Source organism: Notothenia rossii (genome assembly GCF_949606895.1).
Source record: "Notothenia rossii genome assembly, chromosome: 9".
Taxonomy (NCBI): domain Eukaryota; kingdom Metazoa; phylum Chordata; class Actinopteri; order Perciformes; family Nototheniidae; genus Notothenia; species Notothenia rossii.
In genome coordinates this window covers 9,893,413-9,919,686 of record NC_136907.1, presented here as the reverse complement: position 1 = coordinate 9,919,686, position 26,274 = coordinate 9,893,413, and the positions used below count along the sequence as shown (strand labels likewise).

Below are 26,274 nucleotides of genomic sequence, written 5' to 3'. Positions count from 1 at the left end.
AGACCTATAATATATTTATGAAAAACAGTATAATAGGGGACCTTTAAAATAAATTTAAGACAACATTACTTTTTTTCACACGTAATATATCTTCATCTATGTCATTGTAGCATTTAGCCCCCTCACTTTCAAAAAATAAGTCCTTCATTGGATGATATTGGTCATAGCCATCCACCTACAACAACAACAACAACAACAACAACAACAACTCAACATCCCATATACCCTGGAGCCTTGTGATGCATGCTTTATTTACTGTAGCTGCTTCCAGCTTACTCTGTGAAATTCCTGTTATGGCCTCAGGGTGGAGACACTGAGCCATCTGGTATGACGGTGCTAGAAATGTCTGGGGGTCACACATTTACCCTGTGGTAGTATTGATTTTCAAACAGAATGTCAATTAAAGGACATATATCTTTAAATTATCTTTACAAATATTGTAAAATAGTAAGTGTAGAGTGTAGAGTACGTAATGTGCTCGTTAAATAGAGCATCTTATAAGAACGAATCTCTGTCAAAGTAATATAGGAAGTGTAACAGCAGCATAACTGAATAGATAAGGGAGAATACCGCATAGAGATAAACATAAAGTGAACATCTGTATGAGAAGAGCTTTGTAAATGAGACAAGGTGAGCAGAGGACCAGAGAGGAAAGGTAATAAGGTCATACTATGCTTCCTGTGAAAATGATGATGACAGAGTTTTTCAGCCCTACATTGTGTCCTCCGTCAGGAACTGCAGAGGAGAAAGACGAATCAGCGCTCTGTGGTCCACCCTCGTCCCTCCCTCTCTCCTCTACCTCTCTGTATTTCTCCACCTCGTCTCAGACGTATGATGCTCTACATTGCTGCACACTAAAGCCGACAGCTTTTTATCCTCCAGCCGGACAGGAACACGCAGGCAGAAACTGCTACATCATCCAGCCCTGACGAGAGGTAAGTCTCCTCTAAGATGTTCGGCTCCAGCTATGGGAATAGTTATGAGCATTAGGAATGCTGTAAAAAGAATATAAGGGAATGAAGGACATGATAACAGAAAATGCCCAATTGCAGAGATATGTAAACAAAAATAATTAATTTGTGTCATGAGACGTTGCATATGGATACATTAATGTAAAACTGTGTCAAGAGCATTGGGAAATGTGAAGAACAGTTTTACAAATATAGAAATCGTTTCATCTAAGTTGCATCTAGTCAAATTCTGAAGGCAACTAGAGGACATTAACAATTTAGATCGTAGCATCTCAACCTTGTAGACACCTAAATCAAACCAAATAATTGTTACTGCACCAAAGGATTTTGTATTTCTTAAGAATTTCCCTTTTATTGTGTTTTTGTTCTCCCTACTTGAGATTACAATAACTTATGACACGAGCACTGATTTTCAATTTGGCGTGTCACTGCAAATAAACAGTGTTTACATATATATAATATTTAAAGATGCTCTATGTAATTTGCTTTTCTGTCTTTAATAAAGTTGGATGGGTGCTTTTCCATCATGCTCAAGTCTCTGTTTGTATTTGGAGTGCTGGGAGGTAAGATTTATTTTGTATAACTTAATATTTCTTCTTTGTTGTATCTGAAGACCATATAATAATAATAAGGTTTACATTTAAATACAAATCTGCTCAATTCCACTGGGTTTATCATTTGCTCTTTTATTGTTTTGCCACAGTTCTGCTGATCCCAGCACAGTGCGATCGGATATCCGTGTGTGTTGAAGATGACAAGGACCTCAGAGTTGACTGTCTGATTCCGCCCAAGCCCAGCCAGATTGCCAACTACGAGTTCTCTTGGTCCACAGGAACCAAAGAGTACATCATTAACACCAATGTGTCCGGTTCATCTGCAGATAAGGAGTTCAAAAACAAAAGCTACGTGGAGGAGCTGGATCCTCAGGGCTACAGGATGACCCTGAGCGGCTACACAGACACACTCCACACCACTACGTACATGTGCAAAATGTGTGGGGAGGTGGCCAGCATCACTGTGGAAAAAGGTAGGTGGATCGGCTTTGTGTGTGTGTGGGTCTGAGCAAGTGAGCGTGAGAAAAAGTGAGTGGGAGACACATTCGAGAACATTTTTTCAAATGTTCACATCCAACTTTTCTTCCTCTGCAGAGGAAGTCGCCCAGTGTTCAGCCATGTTTCTGAAGAGTTCTGGCTCCTGGATCGTTTGTCTGCTGCTCTTCTTCTATCAAACACACAGCTAAACAAACCCTACAGGCTTCTGCTGGCACACCCATATCCAACCACACCTACGCATCTGATAACAACAACAACAACAACAACAACAACAACAACAACCACATGTGTATTAGATGTTGCCTATAGCTTAAAAATGTATCTCTCTTTCTCTCTTGTTTCCCTCCCATAAACACAACAATAGTTTAAAATGTTTTCTTAACTCTCTTTGACCAGAAAGAATGAAGATAACTCAAAAGAAATGTTTAGAGATGTGTTTTTTTCTGAGGAGTCACACCCAAATAGACTGAATAACTTCTAATGTAAATAATACTTTGGAAGCCGCAACATTTGTTTTCAATAAAGAGAGGCTAATTAAAACCAGACATTGATTTGTTGTGAATTAATTGGACAAAGATGGAAATAATAAGGACGGATATTTATTTTAAAGCTGCGTCATGTAGAACAACTCCATCAAGTTGGATTAAAGTCTGACTAAAAAGGCAAATGTTTCACATCATTAGCATTACTGCAGGTGTATTCGATGTTTCCATGTAGGGTGGTAATCCCAAGATGATCTACAGAGCAGGTAAACAAGTACAGTAGACACACTCCATCACATGTTTTGGTTTTACGACATGAAATCTGACATTAGATTTGATTTGATATTAAGTGAAACATAGCCACATATTGTTTTGTTCATAATACTGTCATTTTACCTTTAATTACTGTATAAAAAGGAATATATGTGTTACTTCTTATTATGCATGCACATTTACCACATTCCTGTTACCGTTCAGTTAATTAACCTGCGCTACTTTCTACCATTTTTGTTAATATAGCTAACCAAATTGAACTTGCATACTTGAGCATTGTTTGAAGCAGAACGTTTTTCTTTCTTCCTTTGTTTATTGGGTTTTTTCAACAGCATACAGTTATTCAATCAGATCATCTATCAAAAGTAGGTAAACAAATCTTCACTTTATAGAAAAATAGGTAGAGTAACAATGTAAATACTGCTTAACACCAAGGCAAACAAAATCCCAAGCAGACAGAAGACAAACAGATATACAAAAACAGACAAACAGACATACAAACAAAATAAAGAAATTCAATAATAAACATGTCAGTATGGCAGCACTTCCTCCCCGTGGCAACCCGTCCAGTGTAACTTGGGACCCCTCCAAAATTCAAAAGTTTAATCAGTAATGATTGGGAACTTAATCCTCTTAACAAATTTGAAAAAACGGCCCCATATTTTCCCAAATATATTTGAGGAGCCAAAAGAAAATCTAATCCTTTCCATCTTCAGGAAAAAAAGGATGTCTCTTATCCAGTGAGATGGAGGTACAGTAGCTTTCCATTTGGTCAATATCAACCTTCTAGCCAGTAGGGTGGTAAAAGCTATCACGTCTCTCTTGGACTTAGGGAGGGAGGGTGAAAAGGGGGAGACCCCAAATGATGCAGGAAGAGCCTTCTGTGCCACTGGGGCCCCAATTAGCTCTGAAAAAGTTTGGAAAAATCTCTACCCAATACGTATGTGAGGATGGGCAAAGCCAGAACAAATGGATGAGGTCCGCAGGAGGTTGTCGACATCTATCACAGGCTGGTGATACACTGTCATAGATCCTTGCCAAACAGGGCTTGGTATAATAAATACAGTGTAGTAGTTTACATTTAAGACCATGTCTTGCACAACTTGAACATTTGTGTACACGTCCTAGAATCTCCTCCCATACCTCATCCGGTATTGGTTCACCCAAATCCTCCTCCCAAGCGGTCTTTATAGAGTTGAATGACTCCGGCTGCAAGAGATGAATTTGGTTGTAAATATGGGAAATTGAGCCTTTCAAAGTTGGAAATGGTGTCAAGAAAACATCCAAAGTGGAATCATTAGGTAGATTGGGAAACATAGGAAACGTACTATGAGCAAGCACATGTGTATTGATACCCAGGTACGTAAAGCTATGTTGGGCCACTCTGAAGGGGAAGTTGTGCAAAGGATCCTTCTTTAATAGGAAATATCTCACTTTTGTTCAAATTCAATTTGGAAATTGAACACTAATCCATCATCATAGGACATTTAGAGTTACTTTAAATAATTACTTATGGGTTGAATTCAAATTAACATTAGAACTAATGTCGGTCAAAATTGCACGGATCAGAATCTATTAAATACACCATTTCCCCAGCTCTGCAATGAAAGAGATAACAAGATTAGGTACATTTCAGGAGCGTTAAGACGCCCAAACATGCACATTTATCCTAATAGAGATTAGAGGACAGGTGTAATGTTGTGAACAAAATTATCAAGTAATAGTTATTTATTTATTATATCTTATTTACTCCATTTAATAATTGGTGTGTGTGTGTGTGTGTGTGTGTGTGTGTGTGTGTGTGTGTGTGTGTGTGTGTGTGTGTGTGTGTGTGTGTGTGTGTGTGTGTGTGTGTGTGTGTGTGTGTGTGTGTGTGTGTGTGTGTGTGTGTGTGTGTGTGTGTGTGTGTGTGTGTGTGTGTGTGTGTGTGTGTGTGCGCGCGCGTGCGTGGGGGGGTGTGTGTTAAATCAATTAAATCAAAAACAACTGTTAACTAAATACATTTTACATTTGGCTTGAGCTGGCTTCAATACTTTCTTTATGGTATTTAAATTGGGCTCAAGTAGAACCTTTACATTGATGCTATGATTTTGAAGTTTCATGATTTAAAGTGTAGGCCTGTGAAGGACAGGAGAGGCCCTTGGAAAACAAAATCCATTTTTGACCTGTAATTACTTATTTTAAAGATATTGCAACATTAAATAATTGGTCAATTAATTTAACACATTTATTATCAAGGGTTTCTGCATTCAGTTGGTAGTCGGCATGCAATGTACATGTTCACTGTACATGCTGTGGTCCTGAATAAAGCCACCACTTGCCTATGCATTGTGTATTCCTTGTACATACACACATGCATGTTCTAAGAAGTATCAACAACTTCTACAGTCCCCAAATGAAGAATGGTAAATCTAAGACTTTCATTTTGTAACGACTTCACTTTGTTCACTCTGAAACTCTATGAAAAGGTGATTAAAAAGCAAAAGTGTGTGGGGAACAAACCCACTGCAAATCCCTTCTTCTTGCAGTGTTTTAAAATCTGAACCAATTGTTGGTACTGACACACACACACGCACACGCACGCACGCGCACACACACACACACACACACACACACACACACACACACACACGTACACAGACACACACACAGACACACACACACACACACACACACACACGCACAAACTAGCCCTTAGCTGCTAACATAACTTCTCATCTGGTTTTCGACATTTTTGGTACTCGGTGCTATCCGTAGTTTCCGACAACACAACAATGGCCGCTTCAGCTAAAGGACTGGAGCTGTCTAAAGCGGAGTACCTAAAACGTTATTTATCCGCTGACGAAGATGGCAAGAAGTCAAAGGGGAAGCCTAAAAAGAAACGGCGTCCGGTTTCAGATAAAAGGTAAGTCGTTGTGAAGGTTTGTATCAAGACTCTGTTAGCAAGTTGTGTGTGAGTGATAGCCGCTAAGCTAACTGAAGTAGCCGTTGCTGTCGCTGCATAAAACTTATTTTGGTTGAATGAAAAGTGTTCATAACTATACTTACTGTTCCTTCCATTCTTCAAGACTTACAATTGTGGACGATGACATAGACTGGAAACAGATGATCAATGAGGAGGAGGAGGAAGAAGACGAAGAGGAAGCTCCAGTGGTAAGAAGTTAGCTAACTTTATTTATCTGGCTAGCCTGTGTCCATTCATTCACATGCAGTGATTAGCACGCTGACTTATTCATGTAAACATACCGTGTACTGTCATTGTTTGATATTACGTAATCACCAGATTATCACGTATTTGTTATGTTTGTGTCTTAAACCTGCAATTGAATGTAGAAAATGTTTTTGAAAAGTATGTAATCACTTTTATAAAAAACAAGTAAATTAGCGTCATTTTGAGGTAGTGGGGTATATAATACGGGTTAAAAACTTTAAAACCCTCATTATGTATTTACATTTGAATTAAGATATACTTATTATATTGGGATAAAGAAGTCAGACAACACTTTTCTTTTAATGGTTACATCCATAAGATTTGAGAACATTGTGAAATTCAAGTTCTGCTTATTGATCTGCCACACACTGACTGTAATGCTTCCATACAAGCAGAGGTATTAAACAAATGTCTACCATGTTATGTAGATGACTTATATAGGCAGTTTCTGTGAAACTTTCCAAACACTCTCTTGAAATGTCCCCTCTTGCGTTTGCCTACTTAGATTGCTGAGATGATTGACGAAAGACCAGCGGATGTGAAACAGCTGGAAGCCTTCAGAACCAGCCATAGATGGAAAGTTATTGGAGGTAATGTGGACGTACCCATGATAAGTATTGTATCCACGCTAAACAGGCTTATTTAATTTGGGTCTCCTCTACCAACAGCTGACGAAAATGAAGACACAGAAGAAGTCGAAGGAGAAGATAATCAACAGCAAGAGTCAGAGGCACCAAGCAGGAGTCGCCATGACTCTCCGGACATATCTCCTCAAAGAAGAGGTCGCCATGACTCCCCAGACATGTCCCCTCAAGGAAGAGGTCGTCATGACTCCCCAGACATGTCCCCTCAAGGAAGAGGTCGTCATGACTCCCCAGACTTGTCACCTCCTAGGCAGTCGAAGAAATCGGGGAAGGCAGAAAATAAAGGTGAGAAGGTTGATGAGGAGTAACTTTTCTGGATAAAAACAGAGAAAAAAAGATGGGGAAAGTCATAAAAAAGACATCACCAAACAGAAAAGAAAGATTTGTATTCAGTATATCAAGTTTATTGAAACATATTGGAAAATACCCGTAAAGTTGTTTAATGTATGGCCATTTTATTTGACTACTTGATAGTCAATGGAAACCTCTTTTTAATTTTGCTGGAACAAATGTCAGTTTTTTAGAAGTCATTATGAAAAGACTCCACTTGTTCCACATAAGAACATACGGTTTAAGTGCTTTGTTATAATAACATTTCGCTCAACAATACTTTTTTTGTCAGATTCATCAAGTAAAAAACGCTCACCTGATTCTCAGCAATCAACACTGGGAAAAAGAGCTCAGAATCGGCACAATTCAGACTCTGACCAGTCACCTCCAAGAAAAAAGCTGCCTAAGGGAGAAGATGCAGACTCGGACCAATCCCCTCCAAGGAGGAAAAACAAAACAAAACGGGGCTCTGATTCGGACCAGTCGCCACCCAGAAGGCGACCGCGGGGTGGAAAGGACTCTGATGGAGATCTGTCACCACCTCGTAGGCCTGGCCAGGTGAGCAAAGAGTTCAAAGAGTGATATTAATAATAATAATATTTCCTTATAGCGCTTTTTCCATGACCCAAAGTGCTTTACAGATACACATTACACATACATGTAATGGTCATGTACTGTGGACAATACCCACAGGAACCAATTCAGGTGAAGTGTCTTGTCCAAGGACACAACGGCTGTACAGACGCAGCGGGTTTCGCCCCCTTGATCTGATGATCAATGCACAGCCCACTGCGCCACACCGCCCATCTTCACACCTCAAAGTCATCGAGGCGTTTTAAAAGTACACATTGATATCACACATGTACTGTGGACAATACCCACAGGAGCAAATTCGGGTGAAGTGTCTTGCCCAAGGACACAACGGCCTGACGTAGTGGCGGCGGAAGCGGGTTTCGAACTGGAGTTCCCCAACGCCCCCTTGATCTGATGATCAAAAGCACAACCCACTGTGTCACTCGGCCTCCGAATATTACATCATATTCCTTAATAATTCAGTGTATGCAAACAATCAGACCGAATCAGCAATTTTTCTTGTCTTCTTTTTAGGTCCCAAGGATGCTCTCTGGTGGGACGTCAGGTCTTGTTTCAATAGATGTTTTAAGAAAGGAGAAGGAGGAGAACAAACGCAGAGACAGAAACAACCTGCCACTGGAAGGTTTGCTCACTTCTTCCTTTATTATTATTATGGAACAACTCACTGGATTTTCCAGATTTGGATCATCTTCAGTATCTATGCTTAATCCAAACATATAAGTGTTTTATTGAAGTTCAGTGATGCAGGAATTGACCTTTGATATCTATTTTCCTGCTTTTACTAGATCAATCACGCAATGCCCAGACAGTGTTCCGAGACAAGACTGGTAAGAGGAGGGATTTGGATACAGAGAGAGAAGAGAAGCTAAAGAAAGCTGGAGAAAAGGCAGCAAAAGATGAGAAATATGCTCAGTGGGGAAGAGGGTACGTCTGCATTACATTCCACACATTTGAGAAGTGTGATCGTGACCCCATGAAGTTGATTAAAGTCTATTTGTATTTTAAGGATGGCTCAGGGCCAGATGTATCAGCAGAAACTTGAAGATGCGATGCATGAAGCCCATAAGCCGCTGGCACGTCAACGCGACGACGAGGATCTTGATCGCATGTTGAGAGATAAGCAGAGGGAAGGAGATCCAATGGCTGCAATGATCAGAAAGAAAAAGGAACGCAGTTCAAACACACATGGTAAATTAAGCACCTTGTTCTCTGGGTTAGCTGATGCAACATGTTTTTCCCTTCTATATATATATATATATATATATGTATAGTGTATATTGTAACCTTGTTCTTGTTTTACTTTGCAGACAAACCTAGATATAAAGGTCCTCCACCACCTCCAAACCGCTTCGATCTTCTACCAGGTTATCGCTGGGATGGATGCGACAGGTACAGTGTGATATTCGTATCTGTCAGTCTGTGAAGGAGTGACTAAAAGTGGTCAATGGAAAGAAAGGGTCATAATCTGGGTTTGAGTTTACATTTCCCATTAGAGTGTATAGACTCAGGACCTGCCACTAGTCTCAGGCGGGGCATTACCAAAGCCCATGAGACGATACATGAAATTGACTCTTAATACTTTGTCTCCTTTCTAAATTGTCTATGTATTAAAGGTCCCATGTCATGGCCATTTCTACTGATCATAATTCCATTGTTGGGGTCTACTAGAATAGATTTACATTGTTCAATGTTCCAACATCACATTGGTTTTCTCATACAGCATCTCTGTATAGTATGTGTATTCACTCTCTGTCCTACACGCCTTGTTGGAGCTCCTGCCCCCCCCTCCCTATGAGCCCACTGTGCTCTGATTGGTCAGCTCGCCCACTCTGTTCTGATTAGTCAACCACCGTTATAGCGGGACATCAGTGTTTATGTGTTACAATGGTGTTTGTTAACAACCAGAAAATGACACCATTAATGACAAACAGATGAGAATGCTGGATGGGGTCTGGGTGCCGTGTTGGCGGGACGTTGCGGGGCTCGCTGCTCCGCCCTTTGAGGCTCGATGAGTGGACAGTGTGAGCTGGATTACTTGTGTTGTTTCCTGGTTGCTGCGTGGGGTCTGCGACACACCGCGGATCTCACCCTGAGCACACACACTCACAGCCTGAGCTCCGAGTGTGTATGCGAAGCTCCGCCAATTGGTCCATTTGGACTTTGTTACCTCAGTATTCCCCAGAAGGAAAAAATGGAAAAAGAAAAATCTCCAACGAGGCGCTCTGGGGCAGCATAGACACGTATTTTCTGTGTTAGAGTTTCACTCGCTACACGGTGTACTTTGAGGGTTTGTGACTTTGTAGACCGTTTACATGCATAAAAAGCTAAATAACACAAGGGGACGGGTAATAACCAGAAAAGCATGACGTGGGACCTTTTAAATTAAAGGTTTGCTCTGGTACACCAAATCAACTATGGAGTTGAATGTGTATTGCGTATTTAACAACCTAATTTGAATTGTTTTTTTCTCGCAGGTCAAATGGTTTTGAACAGAAACGCTACACTCGAATCGCGGATAAAAGGGCAGTCCAGGATGCGGCCTATAAATGGAGCGTAGAGGACATGTAATGGGAATCAGATCTGAAGCCAAGCTGAAGTGCAGGACCACTTGTCCCTAGAACTAAACATGAGCCAGAACATCTGATTTGAGGCTGTTCAAAAAGCTGTGTATAAGACTCATCTATTCAACAGAACTCACATTTTGAATGGATTGAGAAATACTTTGTTTACCATGAAAAGTAATGTAATACTGTCAAATGGACATCAGATTATGACACAGTGAAAAAACAAAAACATAATTGTACATAGCAGTGAAGTGACAGCATCTTTATTATTTTATAATAATAAGTCGATGTGGAGCCAAAACAGATGTGTTTTTCACTGTTTTATTATTAAATAATGTTTTGGTAAAGCATTGCGCCCTGTGTCATAAGTGGTCACATACAGCAAAGAAATCTGAAGTGTAAAGGGATTGAGTTTGAATTGAGTCATTTCACATTTTGGAGCTTTATTTTACTGAACAAAAGATAGAATAGTGTTTAGTATGCAATTATCAGAAGTTATAACAGCTACTTAACTCACATCTCAGTAGATCAATCTTCATTACAACTGTGCAAACTCTGTCTGTTGATTAAAATGAGGGCTAAATTATCGGAAAATCTCTGAAAAAACTAGCTGAGGAGTTAAAATGGTTTAATTAAATGATATTACAATAGGAATTGGCCTGTGCATAGTTTAATTTCATATTTAAGCATTGTAAATTACAGTATTATGTAATGACTATACATAAATGACGGTGAGTTTTTTTTTAATAAAGTACAACAACTATTTAAACAGGATCTCAACCTTAATCGAGTAAGTAGGAACCTTTTAAAAGGTGACTAGAACTCGTTTCACTACGGAATGTTTTTGTCGATGCACACAGACTCAGGTGAAACGTTCTCCGCATCAATGGGGTTTGTATCTAATAACAGATGAGTGTTGCGAAATAACCACCTCTAAACTGCTGCTAAAATTCGTGTTTAAAGAGAGACATTGTTATCTTAATTTTGCGCCACGATGGTTGACTGGAGTCCGATAGCGAAGGTGTACGACCCGCTGAAAGCTGGCAGCATCGACGGCACAGACGTGGAGCCCCATGACCGTGCGGTATGGAGGGCTATGACCGCCAGATACAAGACCAACAAAGGCGTTGTTGGAGACCCACTGCTTACGCTGTTTGTGTACCGCCTGAACCCCCAGACGACGGAGGAAAAGCTGCATCAAGTGTTCTCAAAGTACGGAGACATCCAAAGGCTCCGGCTGGTTCGGGACATCGTTACCGGTTTCTCCAAAGGATACGCCTTCATTGAGTACAAAGAGGAGCGGTCTGTTGTCCGGGCCCGCCGGGACGCCAACAAGCTGGTGGTAGACCAGAATGAAGTGGTTGTGGATTTTGAGCAAGAAAGGACCCTCAAGGGATGGGTCCCCCGGCGGCTTGGGGGAGGGCAAGGAGGCAAGAAAGAGTCCGGACAGCTGCGGTTCGGTGGCAGGGACAGGCCTTTCCGTAAGCCCATCCATCTGGGGTTCGGTGCTATGCAGGACCAGGGAGGCGGGGGAGGGAGGGAGTGGGACAGACAAGGGGAGAAAGACAGGGAGGACCGGGGGCGACACAGAGAGCCGGAGTGGGGCAGCAAAGGGAGGAGAGATGACCGGGACAGAGGCAGAGAGAGGGACGACCGGATCCAGAGGGACGACCGGAGCCAAAGGGACCGGAGTAGGCACCGGGACAGGAGATGAAGGCCACATTTATTAAAAAAAAAGAAGAAAAAAGGCTGTGACAGATGTTTAGATCCAAAGCAGCTGCCTGTCTAGAAGAATTGGAAGTGTGCAGTGAAGGATCTGTTGGGTTGCACACCTGGGTCTGGTTACAATACAGAGGACTTTCTGGATGTATCATTGGTTTAGTCTGAATGACAATTATACTGGTTGATATTCAACAGGTTGCATTGTATGTTAATATTATTTTGAGGGGGAGCTGCCCTTTTCAGCTGTTACTCTTAAATATTTCAGTATGTCCCAGGGACATCTGACTGAGTATTTGATTTTATCTTGGTTTAATTGGAGCAGCACACTGGAATAATTAAACTTATTTAAAGAAATGGGAATGTAAATCCCAATGAGTATACATTTTTGTTTTACAATATGTGAGGTCTAACAGCATGACACAAACTTTAAAAGCAAAAATCTGCAGCTGAGCTAACTGAGAAAATGCAAACTTTTCTTATCGTTTTGCCATTTACCTAAGACATCCTAAGGGCAGTACCAATTATGTTTTTACCGATGAAGATTTTTGGAGAATCATATTTTGTAAGCATGAGCATTGGTGCAATACTGGCTAAACAACATCAAATAAACCCAAACATGTTGAACACGATGGCTTTCCTTGTTCCTAGCTTAAAACGTAATACGTTTAGTCTCTATCGTTTAATTGGATATCATTTTGTTCAGTGATTTTGTATGTTTTACAGATAGTGTTGCAACCAGCTGTTGCAATAACCATAGCTTCAACCTAACATAAAGCGCACTAATTTAAATTCTGCTTGTTTTCTTTAGGCATTTATAAAAGCACAACTTTGTAATTGAGCTTACAATTTCACGCTGTATTTCCATAACAATGGTACAAAAAAAGACATTGAATCATATACAGAATTGAATTGATTTATTTAAAACAAGGGACAGTGTACATTAATCAACATATTAAAAACATGTAAAAGTACTCGAGTTTTCATCGATAGTCCCTTTGCCAGATGGTGATAGACATCCTAAAAGCAATAATAAAAAATACCACAACATTGTTATACCATTGTACATATTTACAATAGATGACATCACTGAATACAGATAAAAGCAAGTCATGATAATAAATAAATAAATAAAACATTTACAATACGCACTCTTACACACACCTACACCCACACATCAGTGATGACACTGTTGGTTTGCAATGAGCCACTTTTTAATACTGTACTGGAATGTGTAGTAGGATGAGGATTCTCTTATTGGCTGTGGTATTGAATTCCATTGATGGGATGCATGGAATGAAAAGACAGCCTGGCTGAATGCGCTTTTCCTAAATGGGATGGTGCAGTCTCCCCTAGCCGCGCCTCTAGTAGCCCTGGTTGAGGTGGACTTTAGGCTGATGAAGCCAGCCAGAGGAGGAGGGGCCAACCCACGAGTGATCTTATAAACTAAGCAGACATTTTTGTAAACTATGAGATTTTCCCAGTTTAACAGATAATATTTTTTAACAATGTGACAATGATGATACCGGAATGGCTTTTTGTCTATTGTTTTGAGTGCTTGTTTATACAGTGATTCCAGTGGTTTTAGAGCTGTAGAGAGGTGCATTAGACCAGCTTATCAGACAGTAGTTGATGTGGGAGAGGACCATTGAGTGAAGGTATAGCTTAGCTGCTGCAGATGATAGGAAGTTTCTAATGTATCTGTAATTTGACAGATTGAACTTTACTTTATTGCAGACCTTTTTCAATATGGGTTTTGAAACTGATGTTTGACAACCTGAAGTCTCCCTCCAGAAAAAAAAACATCTTGTTCTGTTATAATGCTGTGGCCCTTGGAGAAGAACATACACACTGTCTTTGAGACATTTGGTTGCAAACAATTATTGTTAAGCCAGGATGTAATATTCTCCAACACATCAGTGACCTTAGTAGCAGCCTCTTCTGCAGTTTTGCCATGAGTAAAAACAACTGTATCATCAGCATACATTAATACATCACATTCTCCACACACAGAAGGCAGATCATTTATGTACATACTAAACAGGATTGGGCCCAATACAGAGCCCTGCGGTACCCCAGTTGATAAACATAGTGCACTAGACTTATGGTTCTCAATTTGAACACATTGGGAGCGGGATGAAAGATACGAATTAAAGAGGTTGGTGAATTCTATAGAACATTTAAGTTGAGTATTTTTTGCAATAAGATGTTGTGATTAACAGTGTCAAAAGCTTTCCGTAAGTCAAGGAACACGGCCCCCACAACCCCACCCCTGTCCATTGATGCCTTAACTTTCTCCATGAAGAAGCATGTCGCTGTTTCTGATGAGTGATTAGCCCTGAATCCAAATTGCATTGGATGCAGTGGAAAGGAGCTGTTGTTGAGATGATTGATGATTTGTTTGGCAATCAATTTCTCAAATACCTTGGATACTATGGGTAAGATACTGATGGGCCTATAGTTGGATTTCATGAGAGGGTCCCCACCTTTGAATAACGGGACCACAACAGCAGGCTTCCATTGATTGGGAAAACTCCCTTGATTGATTGCGATATTAATGATATGCGTTAGTGGGTTAACAATTGAGGAGTTAATGTCTTCAGCATGAATGTGTCCATACCGTAGATATCCTTAGCCCTTGAGGATTTCAGATTGGCAATTACTTCCGCAACCTCTGTCTCAGACACTGACTTTAGAACAGCTGCTGGTTCGCTAGTGTTGACAGTCTGGAGTGCATTAACTTCCTGAGCTATGAAGCTACTGGCTATGGTAGCCACTGACCCAACAAAATAATAATTGAGTGTAGTTGCCACATCAGCTGGGCATTGCAGAGTTGTGCCCTCAACCCTCAATTCAATTGGCTTGGCTGTCGTAGTGTTTTGACCAGTTAATTTTTTTATTTGGCTCCATATAGCTTTTGAGTTGCCCTGAGCATTTTCAATAATTGTGATAAAGAAGTCCGCTTTTGCTTTTCTCAGTTCCCTTGTTGCCTTGTTTCTTAGCCCTGCAAATATATGTCTGTCATGGGACATCTTTGATTTTATGGCAGTTTTTAAGGCACTGCCCCGCTGCTTCATTACATTTCCGACATGTTCGTTCATCCAGGGGAGAGTCTGTTTCTTATTTTTATGTTTTATCATGATTGAAAATTCATTGATTGTGGCCTGTAGTTTTCCCTTAAAGTTTTGACTGGTTACTTCTAAATCATTTTCAAATACTAGATCTTCCCAATCTAACTTTTGTATAGTAGATCTGAAGTCTTCTTGCTTTGTTTTTGGGATGCCAAAGGATTCTTTATTACCTGCATACGCAGTGAACCGTTTGCCAGTTAGTTTTCTAGATACCAGCACCATATTGTGATCTGACAGCCCTGTTACCATATTGTATGATTTTGTAATCCTTTCAGGTCTATTTGTTAAAATTAGGTCAAGCTGGGTACTGGTGCTGTTTGTTATTCGCGTTGGGCCTTTAACGATTTGAGTCAAATTTTAAAACTATCAGTAATTTGCTTAAGCTTCTTCCTTGATGACTTATCTTCCCAATTCAAATTTAAGTCACCCATTACAATTACCTCTTTCTTAAAATCACATTGACATAAAACCTTCTTGAATTGATCATAGAAGCTAACATTTGAGGAAGGTGGTCGATAAATTACTATTAAAGTAAAGGACATCTGAGGCGACAGGATCATATTTAGGCCTACACATTCTAGTTCGATTGGGTCTTGCCATAAAATCTCATTGCAACGGATGGTGTCTCTCACGAAAATTAGAACACCGCCTTTAGTGTGCATTCGGTCCCTCCTGTAGCTATTGTAACCCGGAAGTTGTACGGCAGCAGATGGGGAGTTGTCCGTAAGCCAAGTTTCTGTTAAACCGAGGTAATCTAAATTAGACTCTAGTAACATATTCTTTATCTGGTCACTTTTTAGACAAGATTTTAAGCTTCGTATATTTAGGTGTCCACCTAATATACCCTTTGGTTTTACCTTCGGGTCCCAAATAATTCTTGCATTGTTTACAGTTTGGACGACTTTCCACTTCCGGTTCATTTGGATTGCTCTGTTTACTACCCCACCATGCTTGATATTAGAGTACACATATTTGAGCGGTGTTATCCTGCAGTCATTGTCACTGTGTGAAACGTTGTGTGGAACCAAACCTGTACAGAGACAAGTGTATCTTTGTAGGTTGGTAGTTTAATTTAAAAGTTATCCTCTTCTGTGACCTCAGCTGACACCTCCGCTCAGATGTTTTTTTCTCCTGTTCACTGAAGCTCTTCATGTTTCAGTAATGAGTCAATGAGTGGATTGTCTCCCCTCAAACTGACCACACCTCAGTCTGAATTCGTCAATATCAAATGCTAAAAGGTCTGGTGTAAGCATTAGCTCATTAGGTCTTATCCAGTGACTCAATGCGCTGGAAACATTATCAGTCCATTAGCTCACCTGGGTGACCTGCTGCTGGGAAATTCATCACTTACTGCCTGAGAAAAAGAGTGTGCTAAAAGGAACTAAGTTCTTAATAACAAAGGCAACTAAATAATCTGATTGTGCTTGAGTGCATATACTTATATAAATAAATCATAAATATATATGTCATATTTTTGGGTAGAAAAGGTGAGGACCTCTGACTTTATATACACTCCAATATTTAAACTGAGGAGTTAGATTCAGACGAATTGGTTTTAACAAGAGAATGTATAAACATGAAAATATAAATAGAGAAAAACAACAAAACTGGCAACTCTCTAACTGGTTTATAACATCATTATCCATTTGATGGAATTAGACATGTACTGCAATAGAAAATATGACCGACTGAATTGTATTTATTTGTTCATGTTTGGTTGTCCTGACGAGACCTCCCAGCCCTCCGGGGGTTCATGATGGGCCAACCAGGGTAATCCTCTCTCTGCACAGTGCTGAAGTCGATCCTGTGAACCCAAACACACAGACAGTGATGAGCTGCTCTCTTCCCTCAGCTGCAGTATGCCGTGATGTCGTCAAACTCACCTGAAGGCGGGGTTGATGCCGATGTTGTCTGGCTGTGGGAGGACAGGTGTTCGCCTCCTGCGGCAGGCGGACGGAGGAGGGAAATCCTTCTGATACTGAGACTGCATGTATGTCGTTTCTTGTTTGTTTGTCCATGCTGTCTCGTCGGGGTTATGGCCTTCCTCGTCCTCCCCTGCTCCCCGGTCCCTGCGGCTGCTTCCTCTTCCTGCTTGTCTCGAGGATGTGGGAAGAGAACGGTTGGACACCTGCTGTGTGTTGGAGGCACTGTTGTCTCCTGAAAGGTTATCATTAAATAGGTATGTGTTTCTTTTCACACACAGTCATAAAATATGCCTTTTTCTGTCAATACCAAATTTATAATCTTGGGTAAAACTCCTTTTTAATTGTTACTGCCAGTGCCGACATATCTGAAACCTTATAGTCTTTTCCCCCCTTCTGAGTAACGGCTTATAGTTAGGCTAAAAGCTTATCCTTATTATATTTGATTTCTAGTCCTTAATTATTTCAATTTATTTAGGAGAACCATCTTCTCACAGCTTCATTGAGTGGTACCACCTGAAAGTCTTCTCTTATGACTTCATACCATTTTCATTTTTGATCCAAAGTAAGGTCACACTCATTATTAAGCCAGTAGTTTGCGAGGAAAGTTGTGTATTCAGTTTTTTATTTTTATTTTAAGTATTAACAACTACCTTGTGAATTTTACTAGAATAGCTATATGACTAATTAACCTCCAAATGAAAGATTTGAAAAGCTCCCATTCCTAATGTTCCCCCTACACACAGCCAAAAACACCCACACAGAACTCACTGGCATTTCAGCACGGCAACACTCATACTGTATGTCTACACACAGGCTGCTCAACTCACTCTCAGTTTATCTTAAAACCATAGACTGTATAAACAGATTTAAAAGAGGTAACATTTCAGACCTTTGCCTATGTCTTGTTGTGAGATGGTTCTTGAGCGGAAAGCTTCTCGGGATGTGGTCTCCATCTTAGCGGGAGTATCCGGGTAGAGGAGAAATCCTGGAAAAGGCAAGACATCTAGGGAAATAACTATACAACACAAATAAACACTTCAACAAGTTACATTTAGGGATTGTTTTCAAATTCCTTTATTATTAACAACTTACTTTGGAGTCATTCCAGTCAACACATCACCGCTGGACTAACTTTACTTAGCTGAAATCCTTCCAATCAGGTATTTTTATCTAATTGTTTGAGTTGGAGAAGGCCCAGTCAATCCTTGTTAAATATGGTGATGTCAGCTATGGTTCCTTAAGGCCTGTTTACTTTGAAAGCAGTACAAATAACTATAACCTAAGAACCAAGCTTCATAAAAAAGATTGAAGCAGAACTATAAATAGCAACAATTATGGATGATTATAGAATACATACTTACACAATCTTCAATTTTCTCAAACATTTCTTCTAGCTTTCTTTTTCTTGTATTAAGGCCACCAGTCTCTATATCTTATTCAACCTGAACTAGTATATGTTGAACAGCGTCTCATGAAAACAGAAATATGTGGTAAAATAAAACCTTTACCTGCCACTGTAGGCGGCTCCCCCCTGTAGGGTGGACTCCTCAGAAAGAAGTCATGCTGGCGACGGACGTTTTGTAGGTTGGCGTTTTGTATGAACATCTTGTCTGTTTTGGCTCCTGGTTCTGCTCTTTGAACTACCAGCTGCTTTGTTGCTGTTTGGTACAACAACCACTGTGAAATGGAACACAGGTTGAGTGAAGTCAGAAGTGCAAGTGGAATAATTGCAACGTGTTGGCACTTGATGGTATGAATATTTTTATTTAATCCTAGGATAAATATGTTTAAATGTTGATATTATCCTTGTAATCACTGGACTTATTCAAGTCATGTGAGGATATTCACGAGAATATCAATAATATAAATCACAACAATCCACTTGAGTGTTTTTTAATTCAATAAAATCCTTCATATTCCCATAGTTTCCTTCAAAATATCAATAACAACCAATATAATGCCTTTCTTACCTTACATGTAGAAAAATACAAGCTGTGATATAATTCTGCAGTCTTTCTCCCTGTCTCTGAACTGTGTGTGTGTATGTGTGTACAGCTATACAAAGGGCTTCTTAAAGCGTGTTTACTGCAGTAGTCATGGTGTTCAATTCTTCTCCAGTGAGTGACAGATACAGTAGTTAGGAACTGAGAGAATAAAGCAGCAACGCCACCAACAGTGAGCTTAAACGGCTTAAACATGGTCTGCTTTGAGAGTTTTGAAGTAGGGAGCGATTCAACTGGGTGCTTTGTTTTGTGTCTTAAACGTCATGTCTTGCATCAGTAGCTCAAGTTAGATTTACAGTAGCGAGTATGATGATGAAACAATGCATTCGCAGTTGTGTTTTCGACACTCAAAACAAGAAAACAGGTCTCTTCAGTGGTTGCCCTGGAGCATTTGGCCGGCGCTCAGCAATGTGCTGTGCCTCCCAGTGTTCAGCTGGCAGGACCCCAACTATATTTCTTTCATTAGAGGGCCTGTTTTAGCCTGTGATTATTCAGTAGGAAACTGTATACTTGCACATAAATAATGTTACCTAATTTCTTCAGATTGATTCTGTGGTACTTGGAAGTCACTTCTTCTATATATTATACCGCCTACTGGATGGACTATTGTATGTGTGTTGTGTGCTGGAGGAGGTAAGACACAGTTTGAACTCACTGTCACATACTTTCAGGATACTAAGTGCATTTTTATGGAGCTATGATTATGTGAGAGTGATTATTTTAATGATATCCTACTGTGTACATCAACAGCTTGATTCATATCTTATATATTATTCACCATTTAGGTATCCACTTAAATCCCCAAATAAAAAAACGCTTAACAAGATTTTAAAAAAGAACAATAGATTCCCAATTTAAAAAAAAAAATTAAAACAATCTAAACTTGCATTTGATTGCTAAATGTTTTCTTTGTATTTTGTTTTGATATTTATATCAAATTGTATTATCACACTTGTCATATCTTTGTAATTATTTTCCTAAATATTTGGAATATTTGGACACGCTCCAAATTAAGCTACTGTAATGTAAGAGATGGAAACAACTGACGACATGTAGTTAATATGGGAAGTTGAATTATCACAAATTGACCATTTATCTTAATTACTTCTGTGACGTAAAACTTTTTAAATGATTTAATAAATGATCAATTTCTTCTGTTCTGCCACTTCAGTAGAACAGAAGAAACGTATAACCCACAGAATCGATTAATTAAGATATTATTATTATTATTAATCTTTTGTATTATTATTAGTTTATTAGACTTTGCACTGATTTCCGCAGACGCCAGCAGGAGTCTCCCGTTCCCATAGTAACAAGCCTTCATTTAGAGCTGTAAGTAGACGGAGTTAGTAGCACAGACTTTTGCAGACCGCTTCAAATACATCCAACTTTTAGCTCTTCTGCTTTGTTTTGGCGACGGGGTGGTGCTTTCTGTATCCACTAGAGATCTTTAAGAAGTCCCTTCGAAGTTTTATTTTCTCATATTGATTCTAAAATGCGAGAAAAGCTGCAGCGTAGAGTTCGTCGGATAGCTTAGCCGAACTCAGTGTCACAGACTGCTGCGGTTAGTGTCCGGAAGTTCTGAGGGGAAAAAGTAAGAAAGGCATGAAAAAAGCAGCTGGAAGAAACTTCGGACCAATTCAACTTCTCCAAGCCCCTTAAAACACGGTTTACTTTTGTAACTCTACCTGGGAGAGCGTTTACGCGTTTAGCATTAGTTCCTTTTAATAATTAGCTGTGTGCATTTGTCTATCAATGGGTCTGCCAACGCTGGAGTTTAGCGACTCTTTCCTGGACAGTCCGGAGTTCAGAGAGCGGCTGCAGTGCCATGAGATAGAGCTGGAGAGGACCAACAGGTTTATAAAAGACCTCATCAAAGATGGAAATATGCTGGTGTCTGCCCTCAGAAGTAAGTGGTCGATCTTTAATAACTGATTTTCGGGGTGAAAGTGCGTGTCCTCAACCAGTTGCACGGTCTGCTGCAGGGAAATACATCAGTTCAAACAAAGCCGGTGTAGTTAGTTTATTATACCTTTTATTTACTTAATACATTGAATTTTGGAACTGAGAGCAACACGGTTAGTTATGTAGTAACAGTGTTATGTATATAATATAGTTTGTGTGTCTGTATCGTCCAGTGGTGGAATGTAACTTGTTAGCAGAGGTGGAAAAAGTACTCAGATCGTGTAGGCCTATTTGAGTAAAAGTAGAAGTACCAGAGTGTATGAATACTCTGTTACAAGTAAAAGTCCTGCATTCAAAATGTTACTCGAGTCAAAGTACACAAGTATTTGCATCAAAATCTACCTACTGTACCAAAAGTACTCATTATGCAGATTGGTCAATTTCTGAATAATATATATGATATGTTTTGATTATAATTATTGATGCATTAAAGTGTTCTCAAAGCTGGTGAAGGTCCAGCTAGTTTTAATGACTTTATATACTGCAGGGTAGCTTGTGAATTTACTCCAGGTGGAACTAAAGTCTGATTTAAGTGTTGATAACATTTCAAATCGTTAATCCAAATCTACAAAGTAACTAAAGGTATTTAATAAATGTGAGTAACAATACACGATTTACCTCTGATTTGTTCTGGAGTAGTTAAATAACAATGATACAGTAAGAGTATAACAGTCACAGGAGACATTAAGTAAAGGATTTGAACAGACTGCTTCCTCCTGCACTGCTAACGTCATACAAGAATAGGTTAAAGGTTCTATTTATCATACCTTGACAGGACTTTGTCTGGCTTTATATGATGTTTTGCAATTAGGAGGAGGAGGTTTGTTTGAACCTAGATATGAGTGTAATGAAAAATAAATGATTGAATTTGCCTGGCCATCATCATAGCTATTAATGATTTCAGCATCAATGACTTCTGCCACTTGAGCAGCTTTATAGGCACCCAAAATATACATTAGATAAACTTTGTGTCAACTGGTTTGTTGTAAATGTTCCAAGCACAGTAACCAGCAGGGCTATAAGTGTCACTCATTTGCCTTGTCTATTTATTTTGGTTCACCAACTTGCTGTAGTAAATGCTTTGCAGTAATAAAAACAAAAGCAGAAGGCCAAACGAGTCAGGACGCAAACCTGGCTATAGAGAAGAGGTCAGGCTGTCCATTCCCCAGCAAATCACTTTCACTAGCAGTTCTTCAGTTGGTTATTTTGTGGGTAATTCAATAATAATTGGGTCAAGACTCGTGTCAAGACTTGTTAAGTAAACCGAGAAAAATGGCCATCACAATTTCTCAAAGGCCAAAGTGAGCTCTTAAGTTTGCTGACATGGTCTGACGAATACAACAAAACGCTTAAATATACATCAAATTATGTAATAAGTTTAATGTTAATACTTATTATTTGAGAGGCATAGCACAGCATTTATAAAAGGCTAATCAATCAACCAAATTGTGTCCTTTAATAGTCCCCGTCTTGAGGAGTTGCCCCATCCAAATGTAAGTTCCCAGACTGCTTATGACCAAAAAAGGTAAAATATGCACAATTCAAACCAACATTTGGTGGATATGAAATCTATCGTAGAGTGCTAGATGGCATTCATGCAGCAGTTGTTTGTATACCCGTTAATGGATAGTGACATATCATATCTATTAATCATCAGCTAATGAATTCTTTGTTGAACAAGTGCGTCCCATTTGTAAGCGGTTTCTTTTGATCACCTCCAGGTTAAGCTCAGACACACCTGCACTTTGTAGCTGCTCTGTATTGTTAACATGAACAAGTCTAACTGAACACAATACAATTATATTCATGATATGCTACCTTGTATTACCTTTACCGACTAAAAAGCCTTTTATAAAATGTTTTAGTGTGTTCATCTCCCTTCACAGTGTTTTTATTGCTGCAAATGTGTTTTTTAATTGGACTGAACAATGCTGTCATAAAAATGAAGGAAACACATTCAAGTTTTGTAGGCATCCGACCACAGACCGGCTGCATTAACACAGTCCTACATCTCTTATTGAAAACAGGACGCTTGATTATGGAGACAGATTGCAGTAGGTAGACTGCTGTACATAACACATCTGAACATATTATAAACATTGATAATTAAGGGCCAAATACTTTTGACAGGTGTAACTGAAGTGTTCGACTTACTGATCAAATGTAACATTTCTGTCTCCCAGCTGTTTATAATCCAAATAACATCCCGGCTTCCCCCCAGCTTCTACAAACAGACATTTTACTGCACCAGAAAACATTCATAATACTTTGGTCCACAAGTTGTGCTTTTAAGTAGCAATATGGAATCTTAATTTATGTTTTCAAAACAGGATAAAGCTTGTTACTGTTTCATGCGTTGGCCTTTAAAACTGTTGTTTTTCCTGATCTCTAGGGAGTCATCTGCTATAAACTGACTCTAAAAGACATTTTAATGGTTTTATTATTGGTTTATAATGCAGTGTTGTGATTGAAATAGCGCCTTACATCAGCTGGCATGCAGTGCAAGAGAAAAAATGCAGACTTGTGTTGCCAAATATTCATACGCCGCAGAGAATAATAGGAGGTATTAAAGTCTATTAATGGGATGTTGTTTGGACACGTAAACACAATTCCCAGAGACTAATGCTGTAAAGTGGAGTTTGTAGCAGGGTGCGGTTGTTTACACTGTAGACTTTGACACCTTGTGTTTTGACTCATAGGAAAAAACATAAACAGTTTCTTACAGCACGGAATGAATGATTCTGCTTGTTGGAGCTTTATGTTGTGTTGGACCAACGGTTCAAGTCCCCGACCAGACCTAAAATATGGAGTGTGGACTGCTATTTGGAGAGGTCCCAGTTCACCTCCTGCCCTGCCGTGGTGCCCTTGAGCAAGGCACCGGACACCCCCCCCCCCCCCCCCCCCCCCCCCACTCCCATTGCTCCCCGGGCACTGTACAATAGCTGCCCACTGCTGCTAGTACTAGACTCCTGGTACTATGATGGGTTGAATGCAGAGAACAAATGTCACTGTGTGCTGTGTGCTCTGCATGTGTGACCATTAAAGAGGGCTTTCATCCCTTCTATTCTATTCTCCTTCTGTTTTCCCCAGGCCTTTCTCTTGCTGTTCAACGGTTCTCTCATTCCCTGCAGGAGTTCCAGTTTGAATGTATTGGAGACGCGGAGACTGATGATGAGATCAGTATAGGTAAGATGAAAATGTCCGCAGTGGTCTAAAAAAATCTAAAAGTACAGACTGCAAATATTTATCCAATACGATCATATTTGAGGTGTAACATTAACATATATTTCACAGCTCAGTCCTTAAAGGAGTTCTCTCAACTCTTGAGCACCATGGAAGAAGAGAGAAAACGACTGGTAATATACTGTGTGTGTGTGTGTGTGTGTGTGTGTGTGTGTGTGTGTGTGTGTGTGTGTGTGTGTGTGTGTGTGTGTGTGTGTGTGTGTGTGTGTGTGTGTGTGTGTGTGTGTGTGTGTGTGTGTGTGTGTGTGTGTGTGTGTGTGTGTGTGTGTGTGTGTGTGTGTGTGTGTGTGTGTGTGTGTGTTTGTATGTAGCAAAGAGATAGAAATTAGAAAGAGAATATCAAAATGCGGGACTGTTCTGTACATTAAAAAAAGAGGACATTCTTTTGGCTGTGACCTTGTAGCGACGCCACATTTAAATGATGGGCTAATAGTAAACAGTAAATAGGTCAACTAACTCTATGAGTGGCATTGTATTCTATACCAGTAATTCTCAACTGGTGGGTCGCAACCCAAAAGTGGGTCGCGAACCCGTTTCGAGTGGGTCGCGGATGTGTGGGTGAAGAATTTTTTTTTGGGGAATATTTTTTTATTTTTTGGGAAAAAAGTCAAACTTTTATTTTGAAAGCCCTATTTTCTAACGCTGTGCATGCAGTAGGCGTTGGACTAGAAGTACCGGAGACCATGAACGGCTTTGAAAACTTCTGTCACCTAGTAATCATCTTCTCAATAAAACATCTTTGCTGATGTTTTTTCGAGTCTTCTGGCCAATCAGAATCAAGATTGTTGCCGGAAGTCCCCACGGAGAATAACTTTGCAGTAGAACTATTCTTTATACATCCATGGGTACAACTTCAGATAAAAATGAACACATAATGAAATACGACCCCCGGTTTGATGATTGACAGGTCACAGAACAATGGGAGCTATCTACCCTTACCACAATTTAAAGTAAGTCACGCAGACTTTCTCCTCTTTGCTCTTCTCTCTGTGAAGAGCAGCAAGTTCAGCTGTAAGAACAAAGTGAAAAACAAACAATGGCATCAAATATTATTAATATGTCGGTTAGTAATAGATGTATTTATGCAGAGAGTACCAGAATGCGTAGTTTATGTTAGTATTTGTAAAAATCTCCTTGGGGAGAATCCCCCCAGAACCCCTCCTGGGGTTGGGTTTCCAGCATGTGTGCCTTTTTATACAGTTCAGCATTGATTCCATCAACTCATTAAACTTTTTAAAAGTATACTTAAGTTCTGTGAAGGGATATACTGGAAATATGCACTGTACTTCACTTTAATTAATATTGTATGCTGAAAAGCGTATATATTACAGCACGATTTTTTGTTGAATAGATTTGAGTGCTTCAAAATGTTGGGTCGCGATGTATTGACCAAGTAAAAAGTGGGTCCCGAGGCCTGACCAGTTGAGAACCACTGTTCTATACAATGTAAAGCTTTGTTCCTAATAATTAGGTTTATGGGTTTATAGGTTTACTTTTCTGAAGAGATATTTATGTTGATTCTAAAAAAGTCCACCAAGAACTTTGAATGGTTATTCCAAAAATATTTAGACATGTTCTGAATGCACCATTAGACTAAAAGCCCCTTCTAAAACCACATTGGTGTCACTCACTTCATGATTTCAGTTTGAAAAAAGTCGCCATTACCTGATTTATTAATCTTTCTTCCTCAAACCCCTTGTCCTAATTTGGTTTTCCCACAAGTCTGATGATACTTCTTTTGTAACATTTCTGCCGGCAGCAGTGTGTGCTCCATTGCAATTTTGGAGAAATGTCTCAGGCCCTCCATCAACCAGAGGGCTTTGAGTTGGAGTGATTGGAGTCTGGCACAGTCTATGTGCAGGCAGACCTCTGCGCATGTGCAAAAGCTTGTGCATAGCCCTCTGTCTGCCTGGGAGTGTGTGTGGCTGTGTGCACGGTCTTGTTACAGAGGAACCATGTGGAACCTATTCTGCCAATTCCCCTGTGAGACTGTGAGCACAGGCCTGGGAAAGTCCAAAAGGGCTGTGTGTGTGTGTGTGTGTGTGTGTGTGTGTGTGTGTGTGTGTGTGTGTGTGTGTGTGTGTGTGTGTGTGTGTGTGTGTGTGTGTGTGTGTGTGTGTGTGTGTGTGTGTGTGTGTGTGTGTGTGTGTGTGTGTGTGTGTGTGTG

The 26,274-nt window shown here is 39.9% G+C and overlaps 4 protein-coding genes across 6 annotated transcripts in view; 3 read left to right on the top strand and 1 right to left on the bottom strand.

The window, feature by feature from the left end:
• Positions 1–762: 762 nt before the first annotated feature.
• Positions 763–2,568, top strand: LOC307017726 (uncharacterized protein). Its single transcript, XM_079647454.1, has 4 exons — positions 763–935; positions 1,477–1,534; positions 1,675–1,998; positions 2,120–2,568. The coding sequence occupies exons 2-4, from the start codon at positions 1,498–1,500 to the stop codon at positions 2,209–2,211; spliced, it is 453 nt and encodes a 150-aa protein (XP_079503580.1). The 5' UTR covers positions 763–935; positions 1,477–1,497; the 3' UTR covers positions 2,212–2,568.
• Positions 2,569–5,507: 2,939 nt separating this feature from the next.
• bud13 (BUD13 homolog) lies at positions 5,508–10,471 on the top strand. Its single transcript, XM_079651177.1, has 10 exons — positions 5,508–5,683; positions 5,847–5,931; positions 6,495–6,579; positions 6,658–6,918; positions 7,256–7,521; positions 8,071–8,179; positions 8,343–8,481; positions 8,564–8,745; positions 8,865–8,946; positions 10,032–10,471. Exons 1-10 carry the CDS (start codon positions 5,553–5,555, stop codon positions 10,123–10,125), a joined length of 1,434 nt encoding a protein of 477 aa, XP_079507303.1. The 5' UTR covers positions 5,508–5,552; the 3' UTR covers positions 10,126–10,471.
• Positions 10,472–10,621: 150 nt separating this feature from the next.
• arhgap42a (Rho GTPase activating protein 42a) overlaps positions 10,622–26,274 on the top strand; it is a 30,727-nt gene continuing 15,074 nt past the window's right edge. The window contains exons 1-3 of one of the 2 annotated variants that reach the window (XM_079651174.1): positions 10,622–11,602; positions 23,955–24,050; positions 24,159–24,220. In XM_079651174.1, the coding sequence (XP_079507300.1) occupies positions 11,116–11,602; positions 23,955–24,050; positions 24,159–24,220 (645 nt within the window). In that variant the 5' untranslated portion in view covers positions 10,622–11,115. Of the gene's footprint in view, positions 11,603–20,207; positions 20,809–23,954; positions 24,051–24,158; positions 24,221–26,274 lie in introns of those variants that run through there. The other variant, XM_079651175.1, reaches the window with a different exon arrangement.
• On the bottom strand, positions 13,042–23,947 carry LOC307020071 (uncharacterized protein). 2 transcript variants are annotated; one of them, XM_079651179.1, is made up of 5 exons: positions 21,483–23,947; positions 18,405–18,573; positions 17,786–17,881; positions 16,855–17,128; positions 13,042–16,775 (listed from the first exon to the last, which is right to left on the bottom strand). In XM_079651179.1, exons 2-5 carry the CDS (start codon positions 18,499–18,501, stop codon positions 16,679–16,681), a joined length of 564 nt encoding a protein of 187 aa, XP_079507305.1. In that variant the 5' UTR covers positions 18,502–18,573; positions 21,483–23,947; the 3' UTR covers positions 13,042–16,678. The 2 variants fall into 2 exon arrangements, with proteins under 2 accessions (XP_079507305.1, XP_079507304.1); XM_079651178.1 differs by lacking the exon at positions 21,483–23,947 and adding an exon at positions 18,867–19,709.